The sequence below is a fragment of the Manis javanica genome, chromosome 1 (genome assembly GCF_040802235.1).
Source record: "Manis javanica isolate MJ-LG chromosome 1, MJ_LKY, whole genome shotgun sequence".
In the NCBI taxonomy this organism is placed as follows: Eukaryota; Metazoa; Chordata; class Mammalia; order Pholidota; family Manidae; genus Manis; species Manis javanica.
In genome coordinates this window covers 51,254,002-51,275,346 of record NC_133156.1, presented here as the reverse complement: position 1 = coordinate 51,275,346, position 21,345 = coordinate 51,254,002, and the positions used below count along the sequence as shown (strand labels likewise).

At 44.1% G+C, this 21,345-nt stretch overlaps 1 protein-coding gene across 2 annotated transcripts; it reads right to left on the bottom strand.

Moving 5' to 3' along the window:
- Positions 1–254: 254 nt before the first annotated feature.
- On the bottom strand, positions 255–18,434 carry GABRP (gamma-aminobutyric acid type A receptor subunit pi). 2 transcript variants are annotated; one of them, XM_017670642.3, is made up of 11 exons: positions 18,269–18,434; positions 14,981–15,053; positions 14,751–14,843; positions 14,194–14,312; positions 10,779–10,846; positions 9,835–10,052; positions 7,678–7,760; positions 5,411–5,548; positions 4,818–4,970; positions 4,169–4,356; positions 255–2,101 (listed from the first exon to the last, which is right to left on the bottom strand). In XM_017670642.3, the coding sequence occupies exons 3-11, from the start codon at positions 14,801–14,803 to the stop codon at positions 1,799–1,801; spliced, it is 1,323 nt and encodes a 440-aa protein (XP_017526131.3). In that variant the 5' UTR covers positions 14,804–14,843; positions 14,981–15,053; positions 18,269–18,434; the 3' UTR covers positions 255–1,798. The 2 variants fall into 2 exon arrangements, with proteins under 2 accessions (XP_017526131.3, XP_017526130.3); XM_017670641.3 differs by lacking the exon at positions 14,981–15,053.
- Between the last annotated feature and the right edge of the window lie 2,911 nt (positions 18,435–21,345).

Below are 21,345 nucleotides of genomic sequence, written 5' to 3'. Positions count from 1 at the left end.
GCGGTGGTGGCTCGGGACTATGAGGATGGACGAGAGTGAGCCTACTGAGTTTGCACTACAGCGTACCTTTTCCAAAGGGATCTTACAACACTCATTCTATGGATGACCACTTGATTTTGTGGGTAGCTAATATGGTGTATTTCTTTCGCAGTTCATGTCTTTACAGCTTTTTGAAAGTATAATGCCTGAAGGTGGTTTCAGAGCATATATTTCCTTTTAAACTTTTTTTAAAAAAAGTCACAAATATCACTGAATCATACAACCACATGTCACCTCTTTTAATTCCCCCATTCCCATTAGAAACACTGTTAAAAGCTCAGGTGATCAAAACCAAGAAACTGAATAGTAAGAAGTTTCATAAAGGAAACCACCTGTGGTACAGGTGGTTCTAGAAATGGATAATCTTCTTGAAAGGAAGGGTAAACGCAAACATTTACTAAAAATGGAAGCTCGAGAATGGCAAGATTCTTTAAAAAGATTGAGACTGAACTGGAAGGCTTTTTTTATGGAACACTCATAAATGGCCACTTTATGGTGCTGTTAGCAGAGCTTGGCCAAGGAGTAAGGTTGCTCCTAAGGTGTTTCTTATATCAGGTGAGAGTGGTTGGGTTTCTTATATCAGGTGAGCTGCAGGTTGAGATCACCTGCAGCCTGAACAGAGGTTCTGAAACAGCATTCTCCTACTCAGACAGGTTGAGCCACTCAAAATAGTCCAGTAAAAAAGGACCAGGGATCTGAGCAAGGCAAGCTCACTTTTGCTAAGCCACTTGCTTCTGGATAATGCAGTTTGTTATCTAATAAGCATCATTCCTGGTCATTAGAACATAGAAATAAAAGTTCCTCTTGGAAGGATGCAGGGCATTTGCTCCTAGAAAGTGTTGATTAGTGTCAGAGTAGAAGATAGAAATGGATTCAATACTGTAAATCTTGATGCCATCAGTCCATAGTAAGACTCCTAGAATAAGGAAAAAAGATTCTTCCATTTCCATCCCTGATGAGGGGCAAGGGCTTTAGCATTGCTGAGGACTGATGTGCATATAATAATAAAATGATAAGACTTATCACATGGGAAATACAGCCCCAGAGTCCTTCTAGTTTAGGGAATCCATTAAATCTTAGAAACAAGGGATTTGTGTTGGAGATAATTGATCCACTATTTTTTTCTTCACTTATATTTGACTTTTCAGTGTAGGACTTATTCGAATTTGGGGACAATTCTGAGATGGTATTAAATACTGTATCAAAAACTCATCTTGTGCTTAAGTTAGTGTATTGACTTTCAGTGAATTGACTTAGGCCTGCATTTCATTTTAATTAAAAACAAAAATTAGAAAATGTTGCTCCGTAAATAGGCAAAAATGTGTTTTACATTACGGCAGAGATGTAGTAAACAGCATGCATTATTAATTCAGAAATACCCCCTGACAGTTGAGGGTTACTCAGTACATGTAATGGTTGGTCTCTTTCTCATTCTTTCTATGAGGTAAATGCAGACCACAGAGGTACTGAGCAAATAGCCAGTCCTGTGTAAGTTTGTAATCTTGGGCTCCATGGGGATGTCTTTTGCCAAGATAAAAAAGGAATGGATTGATGTTTTTATTATAAGACTCTGTAATGCTAAGACTTCTACACAGCTAAAATAATGGTTGGGGTTCCATTCTTTGAGGAGAAATGCACAAATGTCATATTAGTCATTTGTAGCACCACTGGGTTATCATGAACAGTTGACTTAGAATACCATTGCGTTATTACCTTGTTCCATTGAGGTCCTATGGCATGCAAACAATTCAATATGCTCTCAAAAATACATGTAGTATGCCCAGTAAAATACATTGGCTAGCATAAAAATCAAAGGAAATAGTAATTTGGAATATCGATCAACATTACTTGGGTTTTGAATCGTGAAATAATCAACAATCCTGCCCATCTTATCTCGGAAAACAAACTTGAACTTGTCACTGGTTTTCATTGTCAAATCACTGTAGTCGACGTTATCACCAGAAATTTCAATGCTGGCAAAGCTTATCTTCCTCTTAAAGTTGGAGATGGAGCTGTTGATGATGTTAGTAATATTGACTTCTTCCACTTCCTTTGCCATTCCCTGGTTCATAGATAACACAGTTAGCTGGAAAGACTTGACTCAGCAAAATAAATAAGTAGGTATTTATATACTTAGAGGCTCCAATCTAAGTATTGGATAATTAGGTTTAACAAAGAGTGGCAAATTGGCTGGTAAGTAGACTTGACAGTTCCTGTTATTCTGCTTGTAGGCACCTCTCCCTAGGTCCTCAGCTTGTATAATGGCAAGAATAAGCATTGCCCACTTGATATGCAGAGTTGTGTGCTAAGTGCTAATAATGCTCAGGCTTTGAAGTTAGCTGACCTGGGTTCAAATCCCATTCAGCCTCTCACTATTGTGAAATATTAGTCATCTTAGTCTGTTTTAAACTTGAATTCCTTGGCTTCAAAATGATGCTGATATTAATATCTATCTCATGAGATGGATGGGAAAATTAAATGGTATAAATTATGTAAAGCATTTAGTAGGTGTCTGATGAATTCCATTCTATTCCAGGGAGGAGGAAGTAATTGATTATGAGAGAGTATAGAAATCAGTAGTGCCTTAAAGTCTTTACCACACAAACAGAAATGGTGATGGTCCTACAGTTCCAAGGAATGATGATTTCCAACATGGCTGGGGTGACAGCATGTGGGGAGTGTAGTAAAGTCAGAGACTGCACAGTTTGTATCATTGATCAGGCCACTTTCTAGGTGTGGAGTCTTAGATGATACTTTACCTCTCTGAGTGGCAGATCTCTCAATAGTAAAATTGGGATAATAATGGTACCCGCCTGATGGGTAGTTGGGTGGACTAAATGAGATTTTGATAAGTTGTTTAGCAAACAACAAGTACTTCGTAGCAAAGCTATTACACACACAGCAAAATAAGGGCTTTCTGGTGTCTTCAGTAAAGGATCTTAGTAATTCTCCATTCCCTTTTCACCAATATACTAAATCTACAATGGTAATTAACCACTGTCCCCAAAAGGAAGCCTACAGGGAGTGAAATAAATGAAATCTGTATTCTTTGGCTGGCACATAGGATCATTTGCCTTTGCTCCTTGGGTGACATGACTGTGTGACACATTGTTCATGACAGTTACACACAAAGGAAAAGACAACTGGGTCTTTGAGCTACGCTGATTCCTCATCATTAGACCCTATGTCATCCTGGCACTTTGCTAAAGATAGTTACCTCTTCTGTGCTGGTTCCCTATCAGTTCCTTGCTTGTTAGCATGAGCTTTGGTATAACTATGCCTATCAAATCGGACTTCCAAAGAATCCTAGGGTCTCATGGGCTACAGAGGATAACAGTTAAGAGCATGGCCTCTTGCTTACTGCAAGTAGGAAGAACAGAAAACCATCAGGCTTTGGAGCCAAGCAGATTTAGGTTTGAATCCTAGCTGTACTTCTTACTCTCTGTTTCCCCTAGGATAAGTCACTTGCCCTTCCTATACTTCAGTTTCTACCACTATAAAAATGGACAAAGCCTTACTGGATGTTATGAGTATTTAAGTGATATAATATTTGCAAAGGGCTTGTGTCTGGCACACGTAAATGCTCAGTTGATAACCATTATTATCATTTTGAGAGCTGGACCATGGTGTTTCATAGCTAAATCAGATAATGGCAGTCTTTCCTAGTTAGCAGAAAAATATGCTAATCAAGAAATTTGCCACAATCTAATTTTTTCCATACAAATTTTTCAGTAAACCATTACTTGTATAATTTAAGCAAACAAGAATGCAACAAAAGAATTAACTAGTAAATACATATTAATCTGAACCCAGTAAGCAGCTGATCATTTTTGGCTCGATATTGGGTTTTTCATGGTTGCTTATTCTTGCAGTTGTGATTTTATGTTGCATACAGATAATAGTTATTTTCTGCTGGAAAATTAAACATATTAATATCTCATTGTATTTAGCAAAAAGAGCAGTCTTTTTCAAAAGGCATCATGACATGTTCAGATACCTCCACCTGAACAAGAATGAGAATCACTGGAGCAAAGTGAATCTCTCAGAGCAGGAACCAGGTCCAGGTCACTCTACAGACCAGCACATGGCATAAGTGATCAATCATATACAGGGCCCTCAAAATTCTTACCCTATCTTTAGCTGCCATCTGCTGTAAAGAGCTGTAGTGGGCAACTGCATATTCCAGTAGGGCACCAAACACGAAGCCAAAGCAGATTCCCAGGTACACATCGATTGCCTTTATGAAGCAGTTGGTGTTGGGAAGCGATGTGCGGGACCCAATCATCAGTGTGGTCATTGACAATACGGTGGTCACTCCTGGGAAAACAGATGGGCAATGTTCCCATGTTAGCGGCCAGAGGACTTTCCCACTATTACCTGGCAGACTGTCCCCATTGAGGAGCTGGCAAGGTGGGGACAGAACTCAGAAATGGAACATAGCTCATCTTGAAAAATTTGTGGCCTGCTGGAACAGGGTTGATTTGTCCATTTTGTCCATTTTGTACAGATACAGCTTTCTAAATGTTTCACGTTCTGTCTTCTCACTGGAGGGGAGTGCTGAGTATGTAAAATAACTGACATTAGACCATCTAATCACAATTCTTCCTTATCTGTCACTGTACAACACAAGTTTAAAGATGCACTCCTCCTAGAAAAAGAATCTCTGAAGAAACCAACTCCTGGAACTGCGTTGTGCATATCAGTGAAAACAATGGTATATATGTTAAAAGAAGGACTTGTTAACTCAGTTTTTAGAAATCTCCATTGGAGTTCCTTACCAATGCAGGTTCTTGCAGGAACTGAATCGAGGGAGATCCAAAATGAAACCCAGGACAACACCACCAGGAAAGTGGAAGGAACATAGGTTTCCAAAATGAAATACAGGACATTCCTCCGAAGCTCAAACTGCAAGACCAATCGCGTATAATTTCCTGATAGGGTAAACAAGAGATAGGAAATCATGTCTGCTACATAGCACAGTGGTTGCCCTAGGGATGTTTAACTTAGCTGCATTAAGCCATCTGTTATTCCTCAAAACCTAGTTAATAATGAACTGTCATAGTTCCAGTGAAAGAAATCGCTGTTGTATAGAATGGGATTTATAGGGGTGCTGATGCCCCCCACCATGATCCTCTTCCTTGTGCCTTTCTCTCTCACAGTTTTCCTGCAGCATCTTGACTGCTGGTTTCCTTGACGTCTACCTCACTAGACTGTGAGCGTGGAGCAGGTAGAAGTGCCCCATGGAGGAGAGGTTCCTGAGCCCCCAAGGAATAATGTGGAGAAGGGATGGTGTTTCTGACTCAGAATACATCTGACTCAGAATAAACAAGTTACTATTTACTATTCTGATACAGTTTGTCCCGTGAATTACCTGTTTCCTGTTGGGATCTGGTGACCAAGGTGAAATACCGTTGTATGGTGTACTGCGCAAGCCGTAGGTTTTCCAGTCCTCGCACAGAGTCGTTCCCTCTCAGCCAGCTGAACTCCACGTCATTGCCATCATAGCCCCCTGGCAAGCAAAACAGTGCCTCGGTCGGTGCAAGAAAGTAGCAGACAGAACTGGTCTGGGAAATGCTATGATATGGAGACAGTAGGAGCTCCGTTTCATGGTGCTAAGTCCAAGGACGATCCCATGCAAAACTTGGCATGATTTCTCAGGTGTAATTGCAGGGTCTATGTGGACTGAGATGACCTTCTAGGGCTATTTGTCATCACTTGAGAACTGATTCTATGCTAAGCATAGTATAGACCTAGCAGATGATGAGCCTCTAGAAATGGCTTCCCTCATTATTTTAATGATATTTATAGAACACCTATCTTGAATGCACAAGAGTCTGTGCTAGTTACTACCTTTCAGGACAGTCCAGCAGCTCTGGTTCTAGGGACTTTTCATTTGGCCTGTTCATATTTCCATATTGGCATGAAAGCAAAAACAGAAACAAATGCCCTACAGCCAGCCACTTGGTTGATGTCTGTATAGACATTTGATTAATCTCAAAGCCATTTTACTAGTACAGTTGATAATACTAATAATGACTACCTTTTATTAAACGTTTTGAATTATACCGTTAAAATGGGTGAATTTTATGGTATGTAAATTTTACCTCAATAAATATGTTAAAAAGTAACTTTTTGAGTCAGATACTGCTGTTTTTCCTACTTCACTGATGAGAAAACAGGTCCATAGAGGCTAGTTATGCTCACCTAAAGTCACACAGCTAGTGATGAGAAAAGCCCAATTATTCTAGTAAGGATGGAACTATATTGCCTTCATTTCCCCAGGCTACTGGGAAGTGGGATGCCAGTGTTGGGACTAACATTATAAGTCTTAGCTATGGTACCCACCATCTAGCAGTGGATATCTCCTCCTCGGTAGGGTGGGGAAGTAGTCATAAGCTTTTAGGGAATTGCCAGGGAAGAATTATCTGTGGGCTTTCCCTTGGAAACACCCCCAAATTTACTAAAGCTAGCTTCCCCAATAGGCCTATGATCCGAAATAAGTAAAAAAATATCTTAAAAAAATGAGTTGTACAAGTCCCTGCTTGGACACTTTGCTTTTTCAACTCGTAAATCCCTACAATCATTACATTACCATTACTCTGTCCCTGGGTGGAAATGGATGATTGTGGGATGGTATCAATTGTTTTCTAGAGATGGTGCTCAAGAAAAAACCCTTGGTGAGTTTTCTATACCCCCATAAACCTGCTAATAAACATTCAGTGAAGCTACCTTTGCTCACTGGGCACGATTTTTGTGCAAGCAGAATGTTGAGGTTTCCACAAGATTCTCACTCCTGGGATTTGAGATGAGCACAGCCACACGTGGAGAGAGAAATGCTTTTTCCATGTGGGGCTGCAAATAAGTTCTCTTTTTGATAACCTGAAGTTTTATTCTGCCCCAAACAGCTGTATTACTTCAAGAAGGGGTTGCTTGCATTTAAACAATAAGGTAATTAATCTCCCCAAGTCTTTAATTGAATGTGTATCTCTAACAAATGACTTCTGATTCATGATGGTTGTTCTTCATAAATATTGGCCATTTATATCTTCATGTAAGAAGTGCCCACTGGTCCCCGGCACTGAACCATAGTTTTTCCTCATGGCACAAACCATGCTCTGATGCCTTAATAACTCCTATATGTGGCATATTTTCCCAGGTCACCTATCACAGGTGTTACCTCCCCCAGTTTGGTGGGCATTTCAGAGTGGTTTACTAGGAAACAACGGAGATTGCTCAACAATGCCATTTGGCACACCTCAACTGAGAGTAAATACTCATTCCTCATCATAAGCAAATTCCCAGATTATAGTTTAGATGCCCACTTACTGGCATTACTATATTAAGCTTTTTATATATCAAACAATTTCTTTTAGAAGTTGGAAGCAGCCATGCAATAAATATCAATGATTGCTTTGTATATTTGTCATTTCTAACCTCTGCTGTGTTCTGTCTGGCTTCTGTGTCTTAGCAGATTCTGAGTTCCATTCCTAGTCCTACTGACCCCTATTTCCTTGTCTGTCTTGTCCACTGTTAGATGGGAATATATGGAACCAGTGCCAGTGTTCCCGAATGTAATGTTGGGAGCTTTGTCTTTAAGCAGTCTCTAAATCCCTCAAAAGGACAGAGTCCATTACTCACAACTTTCCAGTTGCAACTTGCATGTCTGTGTGTCCATGGGATATTTAGACAGGTCCATATTACATGCAACAGTCGTTGTGATTCTAGGAAAAGAAAAATGGGTTCAAAATGAATGTTATGAGGATGCTATAGAAAGTGTACACTCTCATTTAAGGCTCACTCCAAAAGGACTTTCACCCTGACTCTTACAGAATGCGTAACTTGAAGCCCGCACTCAACACATTCCTGAGGCTTCCTGTGCTAAGCAACACCAGGGAGACATGGTTAAAACTGGGGTCCAGAATGGAGGAAGTCGGAATGTTGGCAATTAAGATGTACAGTTGCACCAATATTGCAGAACAGAATCACTTATTGGCTTGTTTGAGATGCTTTTGCCTCCAGTTTTTAAATTTAATCTTTGTGACAAACCCATCAGGAGCTAGAACAGAAACCACTGTCACTACTGCCAGCATTTGACAACAGACTTAGGAACGTGCTGAGGCTCATGCAGCTGTTTGTGGCAGAGCTGGGGCTGGAGCCCAGGTCTCCTGGCTGTGCAGTTCTCAAAGTCCTGTGTCCTGGAGGGCACCAGCATGGAGAGGGAGTGGAAGGTCAGCAGATAACCAGCACTGTGGCTTGTAGGGGGTCACATCTAGAAATGTTTAATTAAACATCGGTTAAGCCCTCCTCTCAGTGGAAATTTCAATTGGTAGACTTTTATCTTCCGTTTTCTTCAGCATCACTTTTATTAAGCACCCTTGTTTATTAAGCATGGTGCTGGGGCTTGGGGAAAGTGGAAATGATTACAGCATGGTGCCCACCTTGAGGAAGCGGAAGCTCACACTCCCTTAAGGGAGAGAGAGGAAAACAAGTTACTATTTACTGAGTGTTACTATGAGCCAGTTCCTGGGAAAAGTGTTTCATGGGCATTCTCCCTTTGAATTTCTACAGCAGCTTTATGAGGTAGGAAAAATTATTATTCTCCTGTGCTGCTGAGGAAACTGAGGCTCAGAGAGTAAAAAAACTTGTCAAAGGCCATAGATCAGGGACTTGCTCCAAATCTGCCTGACTCAAGAGCCAGAGTATCAGCCGTCATCCATGATTTGTAGTCATCATACAGGATAGATTGTGTTATGCTGTAATACTACAGACACACACATTACACACACACGTGCATGCACACACATGTAGTATGGGGACACAGGGAAGAGAGACAGTGTGGATTGGAGCTGGGGTCAAGGGGAGGCCTAGTTAGTCTTCTTGAAAGAGGAGTTAGGGTTTTAGCTGGTCTTTGCAAAAGGCAGTGCATCTGAGTGTCAGATGAACAACCCAGAAATTCAATTTGTTGATTAGCTAAGGCTTTGTTTTCTAAATTCAGTCTCTTACTTGGGATTAAAGATCAGCCCCATGAATATTTGGTTCCTGGCCTTCTCCCTATGGACTCTGAGAGCATTAGGGTCACCCAGTCCTTGCACAGACAGTGATGAGCCTGTGCCTGTGGGCTGCCTCATGCAGCAGGGAGCACCTTTCCTGCTCCAGCCAGCCGGCAACTTGATAAACAATCGGATGGGAGGAAATTTTGGCCTCAGGAATTTGGGAAAGGAGCAAAGGGGAGCCTGTGGTTGCAGGTGGCAGAGGCCTTGAGACACCATACTTTGCTTCTCTGTAGAAAAAGAACTCAGACATGAAGAGATACATTCTGGAGCTACCCCAGCTCCATGGAGGCCCATGAAAGGAGAGTCCTTGTCTGCATCTCTGATTGCTCTCGTTATTCCCCTTTACTCCTTCCTTTGCTAACCTCCTTTTACTCTTCAAAACTCAGCTGGGAGTCCTAAGAAAGCACCACCCCAAAGCACTCCCTAACTCAGGCCCCCAGCACCCTGGCCTTCCTTTGCTTATGTGTCTGTATCAGACAATGTCTTCTTCAGCTCTGTATCCGCACTGTCCAGCACAGGGCCTGGCATAGAGCAGGAATCTCCTTTGAATGCTTGTTGAGCCAAACTGAGCTAAGAGAGGGGCCTTCTGTTATGGGCACAAGGAACTAAGAAGGCAGGAGCATGAGAAGGATGGGACCTCAGAGTGGTTATGTTAGTGCTGGTGGGCACTCCCCAAGGTGCATGTATGCCTCATGTTTCAGCAATTTCCCCTCCAGTCCTGAGGTCACAGATGGCCTGTAACCTGAGAGCATATAGCACTGTGCCGTTGGAGAACAGGCGGACGAGCCTGTTTCCCACAGTGACTTCATGGAGGAAGGACTTCTTGGACTCCACGATGTAAGTGTCCGGCACCCAGAGGAACTCCACAAGGCGTGCATCCAGAGTGAAGCTCTTGTTGCCTTCGAACACCAGCCGCTGGTCAGTCCAGCGCTGTCTGAGGTATATGGTAGCTGTGTAGTCCTGAAAGGATGGAAATAATGGGGGGACAGAGACTCCAAAAGTGGAAGGAAAGGAGTCACTTTTCCTCCCCACTTCATCTTCCTCCCCACTGCCACTTAGGTCAAGAGAACATACAACAGGCTTTGATGAACAAAGTTTGTCTTGAGCTGGTGGCCTGTAGCAATAAGAGAACAAAGCAATTCCCACTACCCAAAGGAGCCTTACAGAAGCACGTCCAGGGCCTTAACTTACTTACTTGCCCTGGATCACAAAGTCCCCACCAAATTGTTGAAGGTTTACTAAGTGCTTAGGTTGGCCAGGATTTGTCTGGAATAGGCAGTGGGCCCTCTGGCAAATTGGTCTAGTGTCACTTTGTCTTTAAGGGGTTCTTGTAAGTGAGAGGATGGCTGAAAGCAGTGATTGTAGGTTTGCATCAGCTGAGGGAACAGGGGACAGGCTTCCCTACTGCACTCTCATTCCTTTCCTGATTTTTACCCCTCACCAAGCATATCTGACCCACTGCTCTACCCGCTCATCTCTCCCTTCCTGGCCTTGGAATCCATTTTCCTCCCAATACTCAGATCATCTATTTTACGAGAACCCTCCACAGTTTTGAGTTTGGGGACAGCTCTTCAGCTTCTGCCATTCTGTATGCAGAAGCCTCTATGTTTTCAAATAGCTAGAAGCATATCCCCATAAACACAAGGAGAGGGACTTCTCAGGTGGAAAATAAAGGGCCACACTTACCATGTTGCTCTCTGAAATACTGGAAATGCTTGCAATGTCCAGTGTCAGCGCTATCTGCACTGGTTTGCCTAGGAATGAAGAGAAAAACTGAAAATACTTAATATAGAAGCATAAACAAAGGTTCCTAACACTATGTTAGTGTAATCAAAAGAACTATCAAATTATAAAAGTAACACTTGCCTGTTAGAAAATTTAAAATCATCCAGAAGTATTGTGGAGAAAGTGAAGGTTCCTATGGCCAGAATTCTCACCTGGCCCTGGTCTGATTGTTCACTCCACACGTGTGGGCAGCATGTTGCTATTGACTCTATATAAAGAGCTCCACCCAGTGCTCTGGGCTGCTGCATGGCTGCAGGAGAGCAGAGACTGGAGTGGTGGCGGCTCCGAGGACAGAGACTGAGACTGGCTTGCTACGTGCAGACTTGTTCTGAGTGGACGGGATTCTAGTGATTGACCTGCCACTATGGGAATAAAGTTGGGTATAAACCCTTTTATCCCAAGAACATTCCATTGTCATTCCCTGGTTTCACTGAATCCATAGTGAACTTGTCCGGGCTGAAACCCATTGGCAAGACAAGTACATAGAGTAAAAAGTTAATTTCTCTCCTCCCCTTCTCAGGAGGAGTCACTGTGTAGAGTATGCCTCTCTTTTGTAGGAAAAAAAAATGCACAAATATATAGTTAGCTTACTGTGTAAGAGAGACCACATTATATTTACCAGTGTGTATTTTTAAGGAGGTAGTGGTATTTTTGACTTCTTATTTGGAGATTTGTCCTATGGTGCTCTCCAGTGACAAATTATTTAGAAATGTAACAGATTTGGGAATTTGTGCGCAGGTATCTTTCTGCCCTTTAACTAAGTAAATTTACCACCAGATGGCATTCAAGACTGTTCATGGTTGAGCTCTCATTCACCTCTCGACACTTTCCTCCTTTTACCCTCCAGGAACCCTAACTACTCAGAATTCCAGAACCTTCCACACTTGGTCTGGTGTACAGATGCTGGGCCCCAATCCTGGAGTCTCGGCAGGCAGGCCAAACTCCTGAGAGGGCCAGTCTTAGCTCTCAGGGTGGAGGCCTTGGAGCCACCATTCTCAGAGGCCAGGCCAGGCCAGGCCGGGGACGTTTACTCCTTCTGAGATGAGAGATGTGGAAGAAAAGCCCAGGAGTCAGAAAGGTTTGAGTTTACACCTGGGAAAAGACACTGCATCTTTTAGAACTGTGATTTTCTCACCTCCAAGGAGGGATAATACTACTGATGTCATAGGGTCATGGGGAAGGTTAAATGAGATTAAGCTTGTGACAGCTTCTTTGCTGGGTGGCAGCAAGACGGAGTGCGTGTGAAGTGCTTACTTAGCCAGACATCCAGATGGGGCTCCAAACTGGCCATAGGTAAAAAGCCTCCAGCATTGTGTCTGTCACACAATAATAGGGGTTCAATAAATGGCATTTTCCTTCTCTCCCCACTCTCTTCCATAATCCTAGCTTATTCTGGAAAAGGAACTTCACTTACCAGGTTAATAGATGCAGTAGCATGATAAATAACTGGGGTGCCTCAGGAGACTGTGACAATGTTTTAACCAGGAAGAAGAGAGGCAGAATTCAAAGGAAGCTTATAAACACCTAATCAGTAGTAATCAGACAAAGCAACCCAATTATCAGTGGTAGGAAACCAAGTCTTAGACTACAGGTAGGAATTTGGAAATGGAGTTTTAGAGTCAGTGCAATTAAAAATTACCAAGTTAATACTTGGTTTTAATACTCAGTGGAAAAGAAGATCTTTGAGGTCAAACCCTGGAAGGTGCTTAAGAAATGTGTTGCTAAGTGACTTTCTGCCCCTAAGGCAGTGTGGTTTAGCATTGAAAAACTTGAAATCAGCATCCTATGCCAGCCATTTCATAGCTGTGTGGCCTCGAGCAAATTGCTAAACCTTTCTGTGCTATAGTTTCTCACATATAAAATAGAGCTACTAGTGGCTACCATCAAGCATTGTCCTGGGAAGATTACAGGATCTATTATTTTAAGTTCCTGGAGCACAGTGGCCAGTGGGTCAGTGTTAGTTGCTCTTCCTGAGGAAGATGGAGAATGGAAAACAAACAAGAGCTCTAGCCCCACTGTATTTTTTGTTTAGTTGTTTTGAGAGAGTCTAGTCCAGGCCTTGCCTTGGTTGGCTTCTTTTTAGACCAGAGCTTGACAAATAAGCTGTGCCACCAGAGGGCAGCTTTCTCCTAGGAAAGAGGTCAAAGTCAGCTCCTGGGCTGTGTTCACTTGAGCTCTGATTAGCTCAGTCCCTGAAATATCCTATGGAGGTCTTGTTTCTGAAGGGTCTCAGGCTCCTAGAACCTGGGTAGACAGACATCACAGAGAATAGGGTCCCCCTCCATGGACCTCCAGGCTGCACATAAATGTTGGTGCCTTTAGGAGGCAGAGTGCTAAAGGGCACATGATAAGGGATTGGAGATTGTACCTTCCCCTCTTTTTGCCTAAGGACCCCCTTGCCCCATTTTCATTTATGTGGTTGGTCTCATTCCCTCCCTTCTTTCCTCATTCTTTCAACAAATATTAATTGACAACTTGCTATATGTCAAACACTGAGCTGCTGTTGGGGTTAGTGAGGTAAAAAATGCAAGAGATCCCCCAAGGGACTGCAGTCTGGAGCTGAGACAGATATAAAACCAGTGACAGTGACAATATCACCTGGTAATGGCTATGATTCGGAGGTATGTTCAAAATGACATGTGAAGGAGGAGGATGTAGCCTAAAAGAATCAGGGCAAACTTATCAGAGGAGGAAGCCTTTACTCTGAGACATGAAAGAAAATTGGCATTTTGCCAGGGAGTCAAGTTGGAAGAAGCCAGTCTCTGAAGATAAACAGTTTCATTGAAGGGATGGAGACCAGGGAAGCCAAGGAGGTCATGGAGCTTTGGAGCACACATGTGGAAGGGCAGAGTGGGACAAGCTGGGACAGGGAGATTTTCAGACAGAGGGTGGCTGGGAAGGGCCTGGTGCACTGTGCAAAGTGCTCTGGACTCTGTGCTGGGGATGCTGAGCAGGCAAAGGACCCAGGTGGGTCATCCAGGTCTCAGAGTTGAGGGTTAGGCTTGAGGGACCAGACTGGAGGCAGGAAGACCTGGCAGAGTAGTCCTGGTAAGATATATTGAATTCCTTGAGTAATGACACTGGGAGTGGGACAGAAGAAAGACAGTGTGTGAGAGATTGTTAGGATGTCTGGTAACCTCCTCAGGGGGGAAGAGTATTTTTTTATTCTGCAGGTGGACAAAGTCTGTGTGATGCAGTGTGAAAAGTCACTGGCAGCTGTCCTCATCCATCACTGCCAATCCTAAAATCCTCCTCTGCATATTGTCTCTGTTCCTGTCCTTTGGAAGGGATGCCCTGGACAAAATGGATAACTTACCACCAAAACTGGGCCTGAGAAATTTGTTATATCCTGCTGTGAGATTCTCAAAGCCAGGCAGGGAGAACTTGTCATTGCTGCTGACTTCAATGTTGAACTGGTTCCCCTGGGCACACATCCTGGAAAAGAAAATGGGTTTTGGCACATATGCTTGTGTATGTATGAATAAACATGTATACACATAAGCTTGAACTTGTGTTTGCTTGGATGCATGCTGTGCCCATGTACTGGCAGTGACCTTGAAGAGAAATCTCTAATTTTCAGCTGCTGAATTTTTATTACCCATTTGCTATATATCAGAATGTTGTGGTAACTTGGGAACTGTCCAAGTATCTTCCCCCCAAAACACAAGGGGTACATCCATCTATGACTGTCTTCGAAGCTTGGGCTCTCCAGACAGAATAAAGGGCAGGAGGTTGTATGTCCAGTTGTGGATGGGGGGTAAACAAACTACGTTGTCTGTTACCATTGGTGAGTGGGAAAAGTGCCACCCCTCCTACCACAGGTGTGTGCACAAAGCAATTCAGACCAATGCCATTGTGGACTAGCAAACCCACCTTGGAGTGAAGAGACTCAGACACATGAAGGTCAAGTGGAAACTGTATTTCATGTTGAGGTGCTCACGCAGAGAAAGGCTGAATAGGAATCACCTGGGGAAACAGATGGGGCAAGGTAAGAGGCAGACCACCCACAAAGGCTCACCTCCTTCCAGCCCCACACTTCCATCCTGTGGGTCGCCAGCCATAGCATTTTATCAGCAAGTGAAGGGAGCAGCCTTTTTCTATACCTTTTGGTTACAGCTGTTGCTCCCTGCATGTCACCCAGGAGTGGCTTCATTTTGAAGGGTCACAAGTTGAATCCTACCCAAATAAAGAAAGACTAAGACCTTGTTGGAGAGTGACTCACCAGCACCAGAAATGCAGTCTGTCCATCCTGGGCTGTGTACCTGGGCTTTGCCAGGAAGGACAGCCCCAGCTGTACACTTACCAGCCAGGCCATTTATCTGAGGGTCTAGGCTTGGTAAGTAGGGCATGTAGACAGGAAATGAAAACTTCTCAAAAAAGTTCCATATGCCAAGGACTTCATTAGGTACTTCCTACTGATCTTGCTCCATCCTCATAATGGCCTTGTGAGGTGACAGGCTAATCCCGGTATTGACGAGGAAACAGAGGGTCATGGAAAGGTCAACATGCTCATGAATGTCAGAGGAGACTCTGAATCCAGGGCTGGCAGCCTCACCATTCAGCAATGCTGGCTGATCTCCCAACCTCCCAGACCTGCTCCCTGGATGCTCGGAAGCTGTTGGGCTGGTTGGGTGAGAGAATTGTGTATGTGTGATGACTGTCAGGGCAGGCCCCAGGGCTTGGCCTCTTCAGGTTGGGGAGCAGCTGTCAGACCTCCCTTTGAGAGCAGCAGGCAATCAGGCAGGCGAGCCTGTGACCCATCATGCTGGTGACAGCAGACTGGGGGTTCTCAGGTAGGGCTCAGGCCCCAAGCCCAGGCAGTCCCAGGGTAGATCATGCCCTGCTCTGTGACAGCCCCTGTGAACCAAGCCACCTTTGCTTTTAAGAGTCTAGCTATTTTGGGGTTAGAGTGGGATTTACCCATTAATTAACTAATATTATTTTACTTAAAAAACAAACACATACTTGCAGAAATGAAAACAAGATAGAAATGTACAAAGTTGAAAGTGTAGGTTCCAATGGAGGTTCATTGATTTGACAAATGTACCACTCCAGTGGGGGATGTTAATAGTGGAGAAGGGGGTGCTTGGTGGCTGGGTGCAGCTCAGTTATGCTGTGAACCTAAAGCTTCTCTAAAAAATAAAATGTATCAGAAAAAATGTAATTCCCTTCCTCACTTCTCTTTAGTCTCATACTTCAGAGATAACCACTGCTAACAGTCATTCCATGTATGCATACATGTATATCTATACACACATATACCTTTGCATGAAGAAAAAAGTTAAAAAAGTAAAATGGGTGATAGCATGCATTTTTGGCTATTTACCTTTTCTTCACTTAATAATAATAGCAGACATTTATTAAATACTTAATGTATTCTTGCACTGTGCTAAGAACTCCAGAATTCTCACAGCAACTTTCTGAAGTAGTTACTGCCATTCTCCCCATTTTACAAATGAAAACACTGAGACTAAGGATGAGAAACAGTCCCAAGGTTGTAGGACAAGTCGGAGGTAGAATTGAATCCAGGTAAACTGACACATAACATTTTTAATTTCTGCACACAACACATTCTTCCCAGGGTCAACTTTCCATATCACTTCCTATAGATCTGCCTCATTCTTTCTAATGGCTCCAGGTATTCCATAAGACCAATGTACCAACATTTATATAACACATGTCTTATTTGTGGATACTGAGTTTTTTCCAATTTCTTTTTACTGTTATAAAATCAGTAATGAACATCTTTGCACTTATGTAAGCTTCTGTAATTCTGTACTCTGTCACAATTCTCTATCTCAGCCCTTTCCTTCTCATTCATCAAAGATGCCAGCTGTAAAAATCTATATTATCAATGATAATATTCAAAAACTGTCCTTTAGTCCATCTCCCAGCCCCTTTCCATCTCCCTTCTTCTAGGACCAAATTTAAAAGGGTCTGTGGAGTGGCTCCCATGCCCTCTTCGATTTTCCAAAGGCTTAATGAGCTCCTCCTATTAATCAGACACGTGTGAGGCATCACCCGAACTCTCATCTAGTGGGTGAGAGAGTGTAAGCAGTGAGGTGACACTATGTCCCCTGTGAGTATGAATCCAGGTCTTCTAAGCCTCTGTTCTTGCACTGCATCTGGGAAGAGGGCGCCCAGCTCTGCAAGATGAACTGGACTCCACTTGGCTCTGGTCCTTCTTACGCTAAACCCATCTCTGAGACAGTGTGCTGCACCCCTGGCATATCCCAAGTGGTAAGTGCAGCTCGTGCCTTCACCCATGTGGCAGAGGAGTCAACATAAGTGGTGATTTGTGATCTGCCTGCCTGAATGGAGGCTCAGGCCACCAACTGATACAGATGCTGCAAATGGCATTTGGCAGAGCCCTGCACTGGGCCACAACAGGGCTACAGTCCCTGTAGCTGCAACATGGAGAGTCTGGCTGGAACCAGCTAGCCTTTCCCATCTGCAGAAGCATGGTCCGCAGGAGGTCCCGAGAGGCTCCTAGATAGGGCATCCTATGCCGTCTTACCCTGTTCTGAGGACCTTTGCCAAGACCCTCTCGCTACCTGTGGAAGGGAGCTTGGACTTTGGATTCAGACACACCCGAGTCGTGTAACCTTTCAGAGCCTGTGTTTTCCCATCTGACAAATGGGAATAGAAAACACTCAATAAACCCCAGTTTTCATTCTCCTCTTCCTTCTGTGTCCCTCACGGGGACTTCAGTGATCCCACTGAGAACCCAAACCTCCAGCTCTTTCTCGCACACCCTGTGTGGCTACCCAGGCTATGAGCTGACTGTAGTGTCATTTGAGGGCACTCAGTTTGACATCCCTCAGGGAAGACAGGGTCAGACACAGGACTTCAGGGTCACAAGGTGGCAGATGGCACCTTTTTCTGGACTGGCTCTGAGAAGCAGAGGTAATTCCACTCTCATTCTCGGAATCCCCATCCCATAAATCCTGTGAGCCCCAAGCTTGTCCTACTCCAGCCTCCTTCCTGCTCAGGCATAGACAGGATCCCTGGCAGGGAAGCGGCAGTGCAGCCCCAGTCAGGCTGGGGTGAGGAGTGGCGCGACAGCTGTGGTCCTCCCCGAGAACATCTTGGAAGCTGAGTGTGCCGTGTGCACCTGGTTGGCAGCTCGGAGACCAGTGCCTGTGGCCCTAGTGGCAGACACCAGGCGCTCTCACCTTGCCTCTGCTGCCTGCTCTCCTGGGGTTTTGTTTTCTCTACTATAAAATGGGTTTATAATCAATAGTTCTTCAGACCATGGTGAGACCTGACACCAAGTACGAGCTCAGAAAATCCCAGGCCCGGATCCCTTCCTTCAGCCCCAGCAGGCCTCCTATTTGGTCTCCTTTGCTCTCCTCCCTCCAACCACCAGGAGGGGCCAGCAATTCCCTTACCAGGTAGCTGCCAGGCTCCTTTAGGGCAGGTCCCTTGGGCCTTCAGACTGGGCTTTCAGGCAGGGCATGGTCCTCTGGGTCCTCAAGGGTCTCATCCTCAGCCCTGACCCCTTGGGTGTGGGCACTAGCCACACTCTGGTGAAGTGGCCCTCTCCATTGGGAAAACGGAGCTATAGGACTGGCTAAGCAGAAAGGTAGGCAGAGCCTCCCAGGGCTCCTCCCTTGGGTGGAGCTCTGACCCAGTCCTAGGTGTCTATGGGAATGGCCTAGCTCCTGCTGTGGCTACTGGCTGTCAGGGGTTTAATCCTGAGTTGTCTCAGCTGTGCTCCCAGACCGTAGCCTGAAAAAGCTCTTGACTTCAAAGATCCATGAAAGTCAAATAAAGTGGGTGACCCCACCCACTGTGCCTGGAAGATGAATTAGGGGTTCTGAATTTGGAGGACACCCCTCTATTCTGGTATAATGGAACAGGAAGTAACAGTATGTATGCCCTTGGGCAAGCCACTTCATCTCTTGTCCTCAGCTTCCCATCCATAAGACAGAACCTGACCATTCTAAAACTGATTCCTGATTGTACATTGAAAGATCATCTTTGGGATCAACAGAAAGCTGTGTCCACTGTGTCCGTGTAAAAGGAGACTTGCAGATCCCAGGACATCATGCTTTCCAGGCTGGAAAATTTCAAAATGAGACACAGGCCAAGAGAAAGGAGGGCAGAGCCTGAGCAGTCCAACCCAGGAGGAGGTAGGAGAGACTTTGGGAGATTCTTTAACTCCCCTGAAAGTCCCTTGAGGAACATCCTTCCTCCCTGGCCAGTCAAATGTCCCAAGAGGAGTGCTTCAACAGTGTTCTCTGAGTCCTGAGTCCTCTCTGTCACGATAGCTCTTGGCCCCGAAATTCACTCCTGGTTCCAGCCCCATGGGAAGGCACAGGGAATCCCCTGGAGGCTTGGCTTCGTACCCTGAGAGGGCTGGGAACTGGGGAGGGGGTATGATAGAGAGCCAGGAAAGAGCTGAGCCTGTGGCAAGGTACCCTGGGGCACCTCCTACCCATCACTGTTAAGCTTTTGCCTGGACCCGCCAGGGGTGGGAAGATGGGGAGACAGGGCGAGGAGTTGGAGAGGGAGTGACTGGAGCTGCAGGAAGTAAAAGGAGGTAGGATGGAGGGGGTGGGCCTCAGTGTACAATGCCCCATAGATGCCTTTGGCTCCAAACCAGGTTCCTTAGTGTGCTCCAGAGCCTGGCCAGCCTCACAGACATTTCTGTGCTGGTTGGTAGGGTAAGCATCTGAAGAGAAAGCTCTTTGATTTCTCCTGAGAGGCCTCACTTTCACCTGGGAACCTTGGAGGAGGCTGGAATGGGAATGGCTGAGGAGCCAGTTTCAGGTTCTCAATGAATGGAAAGTCATTTGGGCTTTTCTCAAAATTTCCAAGATGTTCTCACATAACAACAAAGACTCAAAGGTAACACAGAAGATCCAGAGCTGGGAAGGGGGAGTCCTCTGACTCAGGAACCATGAAGCTTACATGAGAGAACACAGGCCGGTTAGCTTAACACAGGGTGGCTTTGGGCAAGCTACTTAACCTCTCTGGACCTCAGTTTCCTTATTTGATAAGTGAGGATGTTGATTCTCATATTGTTGCTGCAAGAATTCAGCAATGACAGGTGTCATAGCATATCTGCAACTACTTGGCATATTGTACCTGGAACATCGTAGATGCTCAGTAAATTATTCTTTTTATCCTGATGTTGTTAGTATTTTCTCAGGTTCATACTTCTCTATCCAATTTCCATCATCTAAGTATCCACCAATCATCTATTTATCAACGTCTATCATTTATCTATCATATTTCTCATCCCTATTATTAATCTAGCTATCATGTATAATATCTATCTATCTGTCACCCATCATTCCATAACTTATCTTCCCAGTCAGGCCATTGGTGCTTTCCTTGCATGGTTCATACTGTATTTCTTCTTTTTTTCTTTTTTTCTTTTGGTATCTTAATATATAATTACATGAGCAACATTATGGTTACTAGACTCCCCCCATTATCAATCCCCACCACATATCCCATTACAGTCATGGTCCATCAGTGTAGTAAGATCTATAGAATCACTACTTATCTTTGTGCTGAACTGCCTTTCCCATGGCACCCCCCTACATTATGTCTGCTAATTGTAATGCCTCCTTTCCCCCCTTATCCCTCCCTTCCCACACATCCTCCCCAGTCCCTTTCCCTTAGGTAACTCTTAGTCAGTTCTTGGGTTCTGTGAGTCTGCTGCTCTTTTGTTCCTTCAGTTTTTCCTTTGTTCTTATGCTCCACAGATGAGTGAAATCATTTGATACTTGTCTTTCTCCACCTGGCTTATTTCACTGAGCATAATACCCTCAGCTCCATCCATGTTGTTGCAAATGGTAGGATTTGTTTTCTTCTTATGGCTGAATAATACTCCATTGTGTATATGTACCACATCTTCTTAATCCATTCATCTCCTGATGGACACTTAGGTTGCTTCCATTTCTTGGCTATTGTAAATAGTGCTGCGATAAACATAGGGGTGCATCTGTCTTTTTCAAACTGGGCTCCTGCATTCTTAGGGTAAATTCCTAGAAGTGGAATTTCTGGGTCAAATGGTATTTCTATTTTTAGTTTTTTGAGGAACCTCCATACTACTTTCCACAGTGGTTGAACTAATTTACATTCCCACCAACAGTGTAGGAGGGTTCCCCTTTCTCCACATCCTTGCCAGCATTTGTTGTTTGTCTTTTGAATGGTGGCCATCCTAACTGGTGTGAGGTGATATCTCATTGTGGTTTTAATTTGCATTTCTCTGATGATTAGCGATGTGAAACATTTTTTCATGTGCCTGTTGGCCATCTGAATTTCTTCTTTGGAGAAGTGTCTGTTCAGCTCCTCTCCCCATTTTTTAATTGGATTATTTGCTTTTTGTTTGTTGAGGTGCATAAGCTCTTTATTTATTTTGATGTCAACCCTTTATCAGATGTCATTTATGAATATATTCTCCCATACTGTAGGATGCCTTTTTTGTTCTGTTGATGGTGTCCTTTGCTGT